Source organism: Simochromis diagramma, unplaced genomic scaffold, assembly GCF_900408965.1.
Source record: "Simochromis diagramma unplaced genomic scaffold, fSimDia1.1 OVJJ01000603.1, whole genome shotgun sequence".
NCBI classification, from domain to species: domain Eukaryota; kingdom Metazoa; phylum Chordata; class Actinopteri; order Cichliformes; family Cichlidae; genus Simochromis; species Simochromis diagramma.
In genome coordinates, this window is record NW_024387414.1 from 1,799,924 (window position 1) to 1,813,988 (window position 14,065).

Sequence of the window (14,065 nt, forward strand, 5' to 3'; positions counted from 1 at the left end):
TTGATGGCGAGCTACCTGCTTCATAAAGTGTCTGATTGGCTGGCTGGGTGACTTGTTGATGTGTCGGCAGCCTGAGCCCTCCACGTAAGCGCTGGCACGCAGCGCATCACGTTCAGAATAAGGTCAGCGCTGTTCCCTGCCACACGGGCGAGCACAAGACTGTGACATCACAGCTCCACCGCTGCGAGGGGATTATCCCCACACCCCACCCTCTCCCATCAAAACTAGGTCAGGTGCCCAGTCTTCAGTGCTTATGGGCACCAGTGATCGATAATTCAGCGCGCGCACACACACACACACACACACACACACAGAGCTCTGAGCTGTACGTTTTCAACTTGGCGTTTTCACAGAAACTTTTCAAGTGTTCATTAAGTGAGATGGCGAGCAGCAGGGATTACCTGTTACCGTGGATAACTGGATTAAACGAGGAAGTATCCCCGCTGTCTCGGTGCCGCTGCTAATTCAGCACAAATATAAACACAGGCGTGTTTTTCAGAGTGACCCAGTGACCCCGGGGTCAGCCAGGAAGCATCTGTGTTGTTCAGTAAAGCCTCTAATGCAGACGGGCAGACTAATGAGTGCGACTGTCCTCTGCAGCCTGCTGGTGGAGGACCTCAGCGGGTATAAATGATGTTAGAGAAACACTTTGTGTCCTTGCTGCGGCGCTCGGGCTCATTTCTACTGAACACCCAAATCTTTAAAATGCCCCACAAATCATTTTATTATTGGAAAGACGGCTCTGCGCCGCTCCACACGTGTGACGTGAGGGGAGCAAGCGGTCGTCTCAGTCTACGGCCCAAATGCACATCGCAGGATCCAAGAGTGCAGAGCGACGTCATCGAATGTCACGAGAACGAACAAGCGCGCAGTAAAATGATCAAAGAGAAAAGGAGGATGTCCATCACCTCTGAGATCCTGGTGACTTTTCTTTGAGCAGCTCTGCGTCTCGTTGTTGGTTTATAAGCTGCGACTCAACGTTAGCAGCAAAGCGTCTGATAGGCCGGACAGATTCTCTCTACCTGCGTGCGGCTTTCTGAGGCGTCGTGTTTTTGTGTTCGCTCTGTCAGCCGGATCTGAAAGAATATTTCATATTAATTAGAGTTTCTTTAAACTCGTGGCTGTGACAGTAATTACAGACTCCAAAGACGTTTCTCTTAACGCCGTCTCGTCCCGTTGGAGAGGAGCTTTCATTCGCACCGTCACCTGCAGAGTCTGTACGAGCGTAAAACACCAACGGGAACATTTTGTATCCCGGCGACTTTTCCTCACTCCGAGTTTCATCTTTGCTTTAATTTTAATTACGCTCAGTTTCACACAGGTGTGTTTTTTTTCCATTCTTGGCTCTGAATGATGTCACAGGAGGGCGTCCTCATACAGTTCAGCACAGTTTACAAACCGTGAGGAGCAGCCAATCAGAAGAAAGTTGGCTTACAGGGAGGCTTATTTCAGATCAGATACATAAGGGTTGTTTGGGGCCGTGAATCATGCAAAGCTACTGTAGTGGAGCGACTCATTCCACTTTTTTAAATCCTCTTCCATCCTGTAGCAGGAAGCATCACTTGTATCATTGTAGAGTTTCACCTTACAGTTTAAAGTGCTTTGAGCTTGTGATTTGGTGCTTTGTCAATAGAAAAGAATTGAAGTATCGGATCGATTACGTCAGATTTTTGTGAACACCCACTTGATGACCCCAGAGGATGAAGGTGAAGATTTTAAAAAGTTTCAGTTTTGGCCGTATTTTATTTTCCATTACGGCTAAAGTGACTCTATGCAGACGATTCATGTTGTTTTCTGGAAATCAGCCCACACCTCAGATGTTCGGAGGAGATTTTATTGAAAGTATCATCCCAGAAATATTTGGGTATTTGTTTGGATGACGGACAGAGTGCAGAGTTTTTATTATTGAGATATTTTAATTGATCGGTTAGGAAAACGCTTACAGACTCCTTTAATGTTTCGATTATGGCGGCATTACTAATATGCATCGTCCAGAACACGTCACAGCTGCTGTGATTTGCCGTCTTCCTCTTCAGAGTTCCCGGGATTTTTCCCTGAACTTTGTAGGACAGCGCTCTCTTATTTAGCTCCGTATTCTTGGAATAACCTTCAGAGCACATTGAAGCTGAATGCTTGTGTCTCCCTGCAGAGTGCAGAGCTCTCATAAAGACTTCTGTAAATGACAAGTTTTCACTGTGTCTTGTTTTTTACGTGTTCTTGTGTTTGATTTATTCTGCCTTGAAAAACGACGTTAGTCTGAAGGACTTCCTGGTTAAATGGGTCCAGATGTTGTGTTTGAAAAACGTGCTGCTCATAGGGGTCGTGTGATTGTTGGGTTTTTCTCTGTATGTGTTATTGTAGGATCTACCGTACAATATGAAGCGCCTCGAGCGACTGTTGTTGTGATTTGGCGCTGTGTCAATAAAACTGAATTGAATAAAACATGAAATCGTCATCAGACAGCGGCCCGAGGTTTTCAGTTCTGATGTGTTTGACCTGTGAGCAGCCGAATCCTGTCGCCCCGTTACCTTTGGGCGACAGCCATGGCCTGTGTCTGTTCTCTATCTGCAGACTGTCAGACTGGCTGATTATGAAAACAGAGAACAGCCTCCACTCTGCTTTTTTTTTTAAAGGTTTGCTAAAATCGAGATCAGCGCGTCTGAGCCCATCATCCCGTTCAGAGAGACGGTGGTTCGTCCTCCCAAAGTGGACATGGTGAACGAGGAGCTGGGCAAGCAGCAGAAAGTCGCCATCATTCATCAGGTGAGTCGCTGAGCTGGAGGCCAGGGTAGTGTATGAAATCTGTGATTCAGCTCTACTGTCTGCTGACGGAGTTTAAAAACGTTCAGTGTTGCTCTGAGGAGAAGACTCCGGAAGGAAAGGGGCGGATTTATCACATTTCCAGATAATCAGTGTTCTCGTGTGGCTGTTTCCAGGTCAAAGAAGAGGCCTCTCAGGGTCGATCGTCCGACACCCTACACCTGGACTCCAGCGGCCTCGTTACCCTCACCACCCCCAACAGGCTGGCCACAGTTGGCGTCAGGGCGATACCTCTGCCACAGGGTAAGACCCAGGCACGCAGCGAGCGCGCTGAGAGGCTGCGGGCGGGGCGTGTGCCGCGTCTGAGGGCAAAAGTGTTTGTAGCTCTTGGTCTGTGAGAACGAGGACACGCGCTCTGAGTCGGGCGTTTATTGTTTACATGGAAACCGCGAGAAGGTCAAACCCTGCCCACCTTTCCACCTCCACACACCTGGTAACGATCTCCTGGTTCACTGTCAGGAAGTCGAACGTGCAGCTCTTTGTTTGAACCAAGAAAACAAAAGTCAGAAAACATTCAGTGAGCATCTTAAAGAGTGAACATCACTCCAGTGAACATCAACGATGGCAGATTTTCATCTCTTCATCAAACAAACAAAGAATGTACATAAAAGATGGACATGGGCTCCATGGCATTAGTGGTTGTTTTGTGGATGACATCACAGTCTTGGTTTATTAGAGCGAGAAACTCGGGACACTTTGTGTTTACACTGTAACGACTGTCTGTCAGCGAGTGGCCCCATCACGAGATCAAACCGGAACCGAGAACATAAACTCGTCTCAGCACATTTTAAACATTTATTTCATCTAGGAACTATTTTCTGTACCAAACCGCACCCACCGCCGGATCACAGGATGCGTGCTTGATGCTCGTGCATGTGACAGATCGCAGAGGTGAATGGTGTCTGTATGAATGCTAAGGTTAGCCAGCTGCATGCTGGGCAGTAGAAAGCTGATCATTCCTGCATGAAACTTGGAAAATATGGGTGGAGTCACAGGCCTGGACGTAAACTCGCGATGCTTCAGAGTTTAGAAGTTTTGTTTCAGTGCCAGATTAATCCAAATGAGGCAGAACAGCCCGAGTGAAGCTAAACCATCACATGAAGATACGGCAGTAATGCGGCGGTTTCTTTCAGAGGCGACCCGTCTGCTGGAGAGCAGCTCGGAGGTGATTCGGACTCTGGAGCAGGTAAACATGTCGCTGAGGGAGGGGAAGAGTCTGGACATCAGCGTCAGGAGCCTGGAGGCCATTTCTGACCTGAAGGCCCAGCTGGAGAGCCTGCTGCAGGGGAGGAAGTGGAGGAACGCCGTGGAACGTATCTGGGCCTTCGGGCCTCGCAGGTCAGACTCGAGCGTCTTTCTGATTCTGCTTCTTTGTTTATTTGCATCTGATGGTGTCTGCGAGCTTCTTGCATTAACACTTGTGGTCGTGCATCTCAGCACTTCCCTTTCTAATGTTCTTTCTGCTGGATGCAGGTTCTGAAGTCTTGAGTCGTGCGAGTTCTTCCTCGTTTTCTCTGTTAGATGCAGTCATGAGAATAAGGCAGAGCTGAACTCCTCAGGGCTTCATGAACACAAACAAAGAGGTGCAGCACCACGGAGACTTCCTCACTGTCGATGTCCGTGTCTCCAGGTACGGTCCGAACATCCTGCTGAACAGCGTGGAGGGATACCAGCGGCCGTCGGTGTGGCAGTGTCTGAGCCGCGGAGACAAAGCCAGCGAAGCTACGGCGCTGCGAGATTTTGACAACAGCGTCGTCAGCGGCTTCCAGCTGGCGGCTCTGTCGGGGCCCATGTGCGAGGAGCCCCTGATGGGAGTTTGCTTCTCTGTGGAGAGGTGGGACGTCCAGTCCGCTGCCCCGCCGCAACGCCAGGACTCCGTAGAAGAGGACTCCACGCGCCACGAGGCTACGGCGGAAAGTAACGTGGTAGGAAGCAGCGAGACGTCTGCACGGGCGGAGGGCGCAGCAGCGGGGCAGAGCCACGCCAGACGCAGGCCGGAGGTCGCCGCCTCCTCCGACTGCTACGGGCCAGTCTCCGGTCAGCTGATCGCTGCTGTGAAGGAGGCCTGCCGGCACGCCTTCCAGGCTCAGCCGCAGAGACTCATGGCCGCCATGTACACCTGTGAGATCATGGCCACCGCGGACGTGCTGGGTAAGAGAGCGCTGCTGCACGCCGTCGTCGCACAAACACGTCGTAGTTTTGCTGCGTTGTTTGGCGTGCTGGTCTCTGCTGATTGGTGCAAACATCCATTCGCATTAACGACACACTTACAGGAAATGCGCTGCTGCAGGAATCCGTCGTCTGCTCTTCCGTGTAGTCCTGCAGACGCATGTTTAACTTCCCACACAGACTGTAGCAGCAGGTGGACATTAGGACCTGAAGGTCCGCTGAGCCGTCTCCCACCAGAGTCGTTTCCACATCGTTAGGCTCGTGAGCCTGACCTGTGACCAGTCGGCCGCCGTCATTCTCACAGACAGAAACAAGCCTACAGTCACGTTATCCATGACTGTACCCCCCCCACTCACACACACACACACACACTCACACACACACCCTCGTTTTCAGGGTGAGATGTCCTGTAAATGTCACAGTTTGTAATTTCAGCCTGCAAAGCTCAGGGTTGACTAATGCTCCATCGCACTCGCTAAGTTGTTGTCCTCTGAAAGTCATTAAGATGAAAATGAGGCTTGAAACGGCGTTTACTGTGTTGGTAAACAATATCTGCAGGCCTGTTAGGATCCGCCGCAGCGGAGAGGCGCTCCGTCAGCCGAATCAGCGCGGCGGCGGCAGAGCGAGGCGCCTGGTTGATTAAGAAGCACAGAGACCTCTGCTGAATCACGGCTCAGTCTCTGTATCGGTTGTTTTTCTGTATTTATTCGTACTGATTTATGACGTTTGTGTTGAACTGGACTCGGTCTCTGTTCCAGGTCTTGGACTCGGTCCTTGCGGCGAGTCTGCCGAGTGTCCTGACTGCTGCGTTTCTTCCTCCAGGTCGTGTTTACGGGGTACTCGGGAAGCGAGAAGGCCGAGTCCTCCACGAAGAGATGAAGGAAGGGACGGACATGTTCATCATCAAGGCCGTGCTGCCCGTGGCTGAGAGCTTTGGGTTTGCAGACGAGATCCGCAAGAGGACGAGCGGATTGGCCAGTCCGCAGCTGGTGTTCAGCCACTGGGAGGTGAGGAGACTTTGCCCGTCCGCCCTCTGCAGCAGTGGGCGAGGGCCTCTTTGAGGTGGATGCTGACACAGGTGGTGTAGCTGCAGACCTCTTGGAGCATTTCTAATGTGATTATCTGACCACTAACATGGACACGGAGCGGCTCAATGAGGACGCATGCAGAGACGTGTCCGCGCGTGATTGGATCGTCCGAGCCACAGGTCGATGGCAGGTGTGATCGAGGCCGCGCGCTCGCAGATCAGTCCGCCTGAGCTCGTTATGTGGAGCTGCGGGTCAGCGAGGCCATCTGGTTAACGAGACGGCTGCCGAGGGGGAGCTGGAGTCAAAGCCGCGATAGACGGCGTGCGCGTTAGGCCGTCATACCGGCCGCTTGGCTGGCTCGAGCCGCCGCAGACACGCGTATCAGCGTCCTGCGGGCCATATGCTCCGTGTCGGGCGGGATTATGGGTCAAGTTGTCTGTGAAGAGGAAGAGACGAGTCGGCGTGCTGCAGAGCGATCTCGCTTTGTTATTAATGCTTCGGTATTTATTAAGAGCGCGCCGATCAGGTGCAGGAAAACTCACAGAAGATGTTTTATAATAATGAGGCCGTTAATCCGCCGCGGTTAATGACTGCGCTCTCCTCGTTTAGTCTCCTCCAGTCTTTATATTTCACATTAGTTTGATTTTCTCTGCTTTACCGGGAGTTACACCGAGGTTAGTGTAGAGAACCAGCTGTGAACACCTCAAAAAATAAAATATGATATAAAACTTCCTACTGTGTCTGTACAGCAGAGGCGTGTGGGTCGTCCTTCAGCTCCAGCCTGGTGCTGCACTGTGGCATCTTTGCTTTCTGCCGCGGACGGCGGGTAGTTTGTTGGATCCCTGGCGTACTTCGGGTGGTGTCTGTTGTCGTGCACAAGCCCTCCTCTCCTGCAGGAGCGCGGGCATGCTCCTGCATGCAGATGACGTGTAAATTTTGTTGAGCCATCCAGGGAGACGGTGCTTCCCAGATATTTAATGTGTGAATGTTTGGAAGCTGAGTGATGTGACCTCAGGCTGATTATCGGGCAAACAGCCTGACCTGCAGCCTGACCTGCGAGGCTGCAGGTCAGGCTGCAGGTCAGGCTGCAGACACTGGCTTCTTAAAGGAGGACTGCCGGCGCTTTGTCCTGGCAGTGAGGCGACAAAGGTCAAAGAAGGACCGTCGACAGATTTAATGCATTTATGAATCGGCTGAGGTGAGGCAGGTGTTGGTGGTTGGAGCCTGGTCCTGCGTCCTGGTTTGATGTCTTTTAAAATAACAGATCAGTGTCCCGTCCAAACATCAGTGTTGAAACCACATGTAGCTGCACACACACACACACACACACACACACACACACACACACACACGTCCAGCAGCCTCATTGTCTCGCTGCCTTTTGTCTTCACCTCATTAAAAGTTGTCTGTCTGATCTCATTTCTGTGCAGACGCGTCCTCACAAAGACCCCACCCCCCCAGCTTCAGGACCGTCCCGCTGCTCAGTGCCGATGTCAGCATTCCTCTGACAGCCGTTTGATATGACCGGGATATCGGATTTACATATGAATGAGCGGCGAGGTGATTGTCAGCGTGGCGTTGTTGTGTAACTGGAAGGTTTAGTGGCTCCTGTGGGGACGTTTACATTAGATTTCCATCAGAATGGAGCTTTTGTCGAGCTGCGCGCCGGAGAATTGTGCGAGCGAGTCGCGTATTGATCGGCCGAGACATCTGTCTGCCGCTACATGTGTGCGTCTGCGTGTGTGCGACACGTTGTTGGTTTTTGGAGGCCTGATAAAACTCAGAGCCTGACTGTCGCTAATAAATAAGCTACAGTCTACAGCTACTGCTCACAAATAATAAATGCAGATTTTAACTGATGACAAACTGCAGACGACGCTCGGGGGGGTCAGAAAAATCGATGTCAGTTATCACTTTGTAATCTCAGGGTTAAAGGTCAAAACCCGGCCAAATCACCACGGTAACTGATGCTGACCACATAACCACCTGGAGCAGGTCATGTTCTGGTTTCAAATCGCCACGTTTCCGCAGATTTCCGCTCTGCTGCCTGAGAACGTGTTTCGTTCATGAAGCCCGTTGAACCGCTTGTTTCCAACGTGGATTCAGTATAAGCCAGGTGCATTTGTGAGGTGTTTGTGGCTGACAATATGACCTTTGACCTCACCTATGGTCCCGAGGCTCGGTTAGTGACCGAAACAACGAGGTCGCGGCGGGGAGCGTGTGAAGCCTCTGCTCTTAGAGCTGCTGCGGCAGTTTTCACGAGTGATTCCTTCAGTTTTCCGACGCTGCAGTCGTGTTTTTATCTTCTTCATCTTTTCCTGCACGTTGACGTTGCCGCCTGCTTTCGGTAACTTCCCGCTGAACTTCGTTCGACCAACGGGGGCTCTGAAAAGGCCGAAGCATTCGTGGAATCGCCCGCGGCGGCGGCGGCGGTGGTGGCGGCGGCCTCGGTGATGTTCCTGATGTGTTTGTGAGACAAAATGTGACACAGCAGGAAAAAAAGCTGCGCATGAAAACTGTGTTTCTACACAGAGACGATTAGTCGTCCATCTGTTAGCGTGCGCCGTCCTCGCTTCTCTATGACGTCACTTTAGTTTGTGTTTGAACTTTTCTGCCTTTTGTGTCGTTTCCACGCGAACGATCAGCCGAAACGAGCTTAACGTCTTCCTGCGTCTGAGACTCTGTGCGTCCACCGGCTTAATTGACTGTTGCAGGACGCCTCGTCCCTCGCCGCCCCCTCCTGCTGCGTCCCTTTGTGCTCCGGCATATGCTGCTCACGTGTGGTGTGCGCTGCCTCCTGCAAGCCGCCCGTTGTTGTGGCTCGCTCACTACCATCTGCCCCAGTGTAACCAGAGCCAGGTGCCCCAGTGTACTGGTGCTACTGTAGCTGTGTGTGTGTGTGTGTGTGTGTGTGTGTGTGTGTGTGTGTGTGTGTGTGTGTGTGTGTGCGCTAACAGTCCTTTCAGTGCAGAAGGAGCTGCTGCCGTCTTTATGAAACTAATAATCCAAATGTCGCTCAGTGGATCAACAGTTTTTGTTTCATTGATTATATCACTGAAGACGTCATTTGATATTTCAGACTATCAGCTGACTGAGGCGAGTCAGGAGTGTTAGCTGGAGTCGCATCCCGAGAAGTCTCACAGCATTTAGATGGAAGCAGGAGGAAACGTCCTGCCGGGACTTTGAGGATCATCACGCCGCGTCTTTTTGTCTGTGACTTAACATTTCAGCTCACTGTGGTTGTACTGGGAAGCCGCGCTTTCTGTTCGCAGCTCAACTAAACCTCAGAGTCAGCTCTCACGGCCTGTTAACCCAGGCTCTGTGCACGCTCACATGAAAACCTGCTGGCTCCTCCCACCTCACAGGTGTTATCCGTGGTTGGTGGAGATCAATAAAAATATAGAACAACAGCAAAAGTTGAGACGAGAGCAGGAAGCTGTTCGTCAGCACCGCCGTTTCACTCGACAGCTGAGACGCTGCGATGCGCCGAACTCCTGACATTCAGGTCCAACCCCCCCAGCCCGGTCCACGTCCTCGCCGCGTGCCTGTAGATTTAATTCCAGCAGATATTAGGATTAGGAGTTATTTTTGTGACGTTTATCCAAAAACCATAAGCTGCCCCAGACCAGGTGACAAGTTACCATGGTGACTGAAACGGTTGCAGAGCCGTCCCTCTGGCTTCGCGTCTCGTGTGATTATTATTTGGTTGGTTTATGTTTTTATGATATTGTGGATGTTGGTACGCAGCTCTGTGGTTTGTGTTCAGATGAAGACACTGATCCCGTCTGTGTCCGTCGTCTGTGTCCCAGGTGATCAGCAGCGATCCTTACTGGGTTCCCACCACCGAGGAAGAATACCTGCACTTCGGCGAGAAGGCCGACTCTGAAAACCAGGCCTTGAAATACATGAACGCCGTCCGCCGCCGCAAAGGGCTGTACGTGGAGGAGAAGATAGTGGAGCACGCCGAGAAACAGAGGACGCTCGGCAAGAACAAATAGAGGAAACCCGGACGCCTCCTCAGGAGACGGCGGCGCCGCTGACATCGAGCGCAGCACCGTCACCGACGACACGGCGACATCGCTCAGAAACTGCAGGGTTTCCTGTCATTTTTAGTTTTTGTGATAAATTGGAGTGAATAATGTGTCCACACTGAGGATGAAATACATCGATGACAAAGTCTGTTATATTTTTAAAACAGATTGTTTTGTTTTCAGGTCAAAGTTCATCCGTGCACAGATACTGACCAATCACATGGCAGCATTCAGTAATGAATAAATGAGTGTTTCAATCGCACCGCGTCATTCTCTGCTTCACTAATTTACTCGTAATAATTCATTGGTACGACATCTGTATGGACTCGGCACCAACCAATCAGGCGCTGCAGGAGTGAGTGCTGAAAGCTGAAGCCGAGTCGGCTCGGGTGTTTCTGTGCACGCCGCGCTCATGCGTGCCGAAACAGAAGTGCTGCTGAGCATCATCAATCTCAGGAGCTCGGTGGAGGTGTCGTTAGAGCGTGTTGGTGTGTTTACCGGGCACGCCAGTGACATAACGTCCGCCCTCTCATCCAAATATGGTCACTGCTGGTTCCATAAAAGCCAACATGGGGTTGACTGTAAATGCAACCAACAAATGTTCATGTCTGTCTTTTATATACAGTCTATAGACCGTGGCTGCTTCTACCTCGCATCATGTGCACAACTGTAAAACTCGCGAGGTGACATTTAGTACAATTATTAATGAACTTGAAACCACGCAGCTGTCCGATTACAATTCATAACAACACTCACCTCAGGGTGTTTTTTACTGTAAAGACCCCACAATATCAGAAAGAAACCCCGATAATCAGACCATCCGCTGTGAGCAGCACTTTGGTGACAGTGGGAAGGAAAAACTCCCTTTTAACAGGAAGAAACCTCCAGCAGAACCAGTCTCAGGGAGGGGCGGGGCCATCTGCTGTGATTGGTTGGGCTGAGAGAAGGAAGACAGGATAAAGACATGCTGTGGAAGAGAGACAGAGATGTGTGTGCTGAATGATGCAACAAAAGCATCTCTCCTAGTCCAATCAGACAGCACGTGCCTGTGTGATAACCTCTCTGATAGGCCGGCCGACGGTCCCGGCTCTGCTCGTCCAGCGAGACCTCGGCTGATGCAAGTCTGTGGGTGTGTTCTCGTGTCCATCGCACGTTTACGACACGTGTGACTGAAGAGCTCTTTGATTCTTATTTCTAAAGATTTGATTTTCAGGTCATTTTACAGTAAGTGTGAAACACGCCGGCGGATCACCGACGGCAGAGAGTGATTATTGATTATTGTTCAGTGTTAAGGAGCTTCATAGACAGACAGCAGAACGAACACTCGGACAGCTTTTCTGGGGGACGGAAAATTTGTCTATTCGCTGAATTTTTCAGAGCATTTCTAAAATATTTGCTGATTGTTTTCATTTTATTTTTGTGAGTAAATACATTTTTCTGATCAAAAATACTAATTTTTAAATATTAATAACAATGTAAACACAGCAAAATATCAATAAATGTTTTTTTCTTTAAATTCCAAACACGACGCTCCCAGGAAAAAAAAGATGTTTGCAAAGTGTTTTAGGATGATAGCTGAAGGTAGATATGATGATATTAAACACGCATTTTTAGATTTGGTCTCAAGTATTCCTGCGCGTTGGTCCCGAATCCCCCCAAATACCAGGATGGACTCTACTCTGAAACCACACACACAAACTATTTAAAGTAGTAAGACAGCAGTGCTCACCTCGAACTTATATAAAACTGATAAATGAGTGTAAAGTTCATCTGGATTAATAGTCATGTCAGAATAATATGGCGAGCTCTGCAAACATGCAGTAATAAGTAATAATAATGAACCCGTCCTTCCAGTCGCTGGACTCTTCCTGCCAGGCAGACTCTCAGTGCTTCAGTACAAATCTACGGTTCTGCTTCTTCTTTCTGTGCTTTTGAGTTTCTTGTTCAATCTGATGGACACGCCCAGAGCCCCATGCTTTCACAGCCTGACCAGAAAACCGTCTGGATGTAGATCGAGGTCGGTCGCATCACTGCAGCTCCATATCCTCGTATCCTTCCTTTAATCCTTCGTTCCCTCTTTGCCCTCGTGGACTCACACCAACCCTCGTCTTCATCCAGAAGAAGCAAAGTAAAGATCGGCATATGTGAATGTGTGCAGAGAGGAAACATGAGAACACACACACACAGGGGAGGGTGTCTGATTGATGAAGGCCTTCTCTAACAGAGTTTAGTCCAGGTGTCTTGGGTGGGTGTTACACTGTCGGGTGGAACTAAGTGGGCAGTCAGGGGTCACAGTGAGGATGATGCACCTGGGTGTGTCAGAGGAAGGCTGCGATCTGACTGAGTGCTTCCTAATGGGCCACTCCATCAAACACACACACGGCAGAGCTGTCAGGCTGCTGAGGTCCGCCCACTGAGGTCCGCCCACAGAGGTCCGCCCCCAGGTCGTGTATGTTGTTCACACCGTGAAACGCTGACTTGTGTTTGGCTCTTTGTGCTGTTAACGCAGCATCCGGCTTGTTTACAGGCTGTGAAGGACAGGGAAAGACGGCTGCACACGCACACACACACACACACACACACACACACACACACACACACACACAGAGTTCAGGCTGTGTTTCCTGTTTGGTTTGTTGGTGACTTACAGAGTAAGGAGCCCCACTGAGTGACCAGAGGACCGCGACTGGTCCAGATCTTTGGAGTCCAGCTTCAAGCACGCGGCTAAAATGCCAGCAGGATGAATTCTCACAGTATTAGATTGAAGTTCATCTGTAATTAGTCCCTGTAGAGAAATCTGTTCTACATATTTAAGGCCTCCCGAGTATCAGGAGCCGAGGTCAGCCGCGGCGCCCTGCCTGCGACGAGCTTTTCAGTGCAGCAGAGCAGAGTTAGCATTCTCTAATTAGATGTTTGAATGTAAATATATGTATGAGTGATTATAATTATAATTTTATGTTTAAAAAACTAAATTAATAATAATAAAATTGTTGTACAAACTACGCTGTAAAAGCTGCAAAAGCAAATGCCCAAAGCTGCAGTTCCTCTAACGGCCACTTGAGGCTGATGCTGTTTGGGTAAGATTGCTGTAAATGGTCACGATATGGACGGATGGGATGATGTCATCCAGCTCTAATGTCCACTTTGTATGGAGCAGCAACACTCGCCGTGATTTATGGCCCAACTTTTTATTTTCTTTGATCGTCTATCAACCTGCTAAACGCTCCCACAGCAGCTGTGAGATGCCAACAAAGGCATTAAAACGTCTCCAGGAAATGTGACACGGGACAACTTAAAGACATCCGTCTGTAACGCTGCTATTATTAAACAGTATGTATATGATACATTTGTCCAGTGATAAATGGGCTGAAGACGAGCGCTAGAACGACTCTTTTATTGCTGCCACAAAGGAGGAAACAGAGTTCATCCTGTTTGCAACAATCAAAGTTTGTATTGATTGTTAAAAGTATTAAATGAGATTTGTTCCCTCTGAGCTCCTGCAGGAAACCGTGACTCGACGCAGCTTCAAACTGGGTTCTCGGGAGTTTTTCCTTTCACTGCATCAGCACGGACAGTAAAAAAGCCTCTTCCTGTCTTTACCCCAGCAGGTTGTAAACACTATAGAAATGCGCGGCAGGCACAGCAGCTCATCGCACCGCCTGCTTCTGTGTCTTTGCAGAGAGGCCAGGCCCGGCTGGAGGCTGCTGCTCTTAAATTAATTGCCTTTGTTTTCCACGAGCTGAGCTGGACTACCTCTGCCATTACCTCATTCATCTCCCCTCCTTCCTTTCCTCCCCCTTCCTTGTCCACCGCAAACCACAGTAGCTGTTATTGAGCCGAGGAGGCCGGGCACTGAGGGAGCGTGGAGTTATTAGAGCTAGTGAGCGTTTGTGGAGATCTAAGCCTTAAAGGGTCACTTGAACCAAATTATTAAGCAGATTTCCTCACCTCTGAGCTGAAGCTTCAGCGTGCGTCTGCTCCTTCAGAGCGAGACGCACGACTGAAAATCAAAGTTTT

The 14,065-nt window shown here is 49.9% G+C and overlaps 1 protein-coding gene across 1 annotated transcript in view; it reads left to right on the forward strand.

Annotated features, from left to right (window-relative positions):
- The window catches only part of efl1 (elongation factor like GTPase 1), a 73,094-nt gene extending 62,784 nt beyond the window's left edge, over positions 1–10,310 (forward strand). Inside the window, exons 17-22 of the mRNA XM_040011496.1 lie at positions 2,634–2,763; positions 2,937–3,063; positions 3,954–4,158; positions 4,451–4,971; positions 5,812–5,996; positions 9,827–10,310. Of these exons, the coding sequence (XP_039867430.1) occupies positions 2,634–2,763; positions 2,937–3,063; positions 3,954–4,158; positions 4,451–4,971; positions 5,812–5,996; positions 9,827–10,015 (1,357 nt within the window). The 3' untranslated portion in view covers positions 10,016–10,310. The remainder of the gene's footprint in view (positions 1–2,633; positions 2,764–2,936; positions 3,064–3,953; positions 4,159–4,450; positions 4,972–5,811; positions 5,997–9,826) is intronic.
- Positions 10,311–14,065: the final 3,755 nt, after the last annotated feature.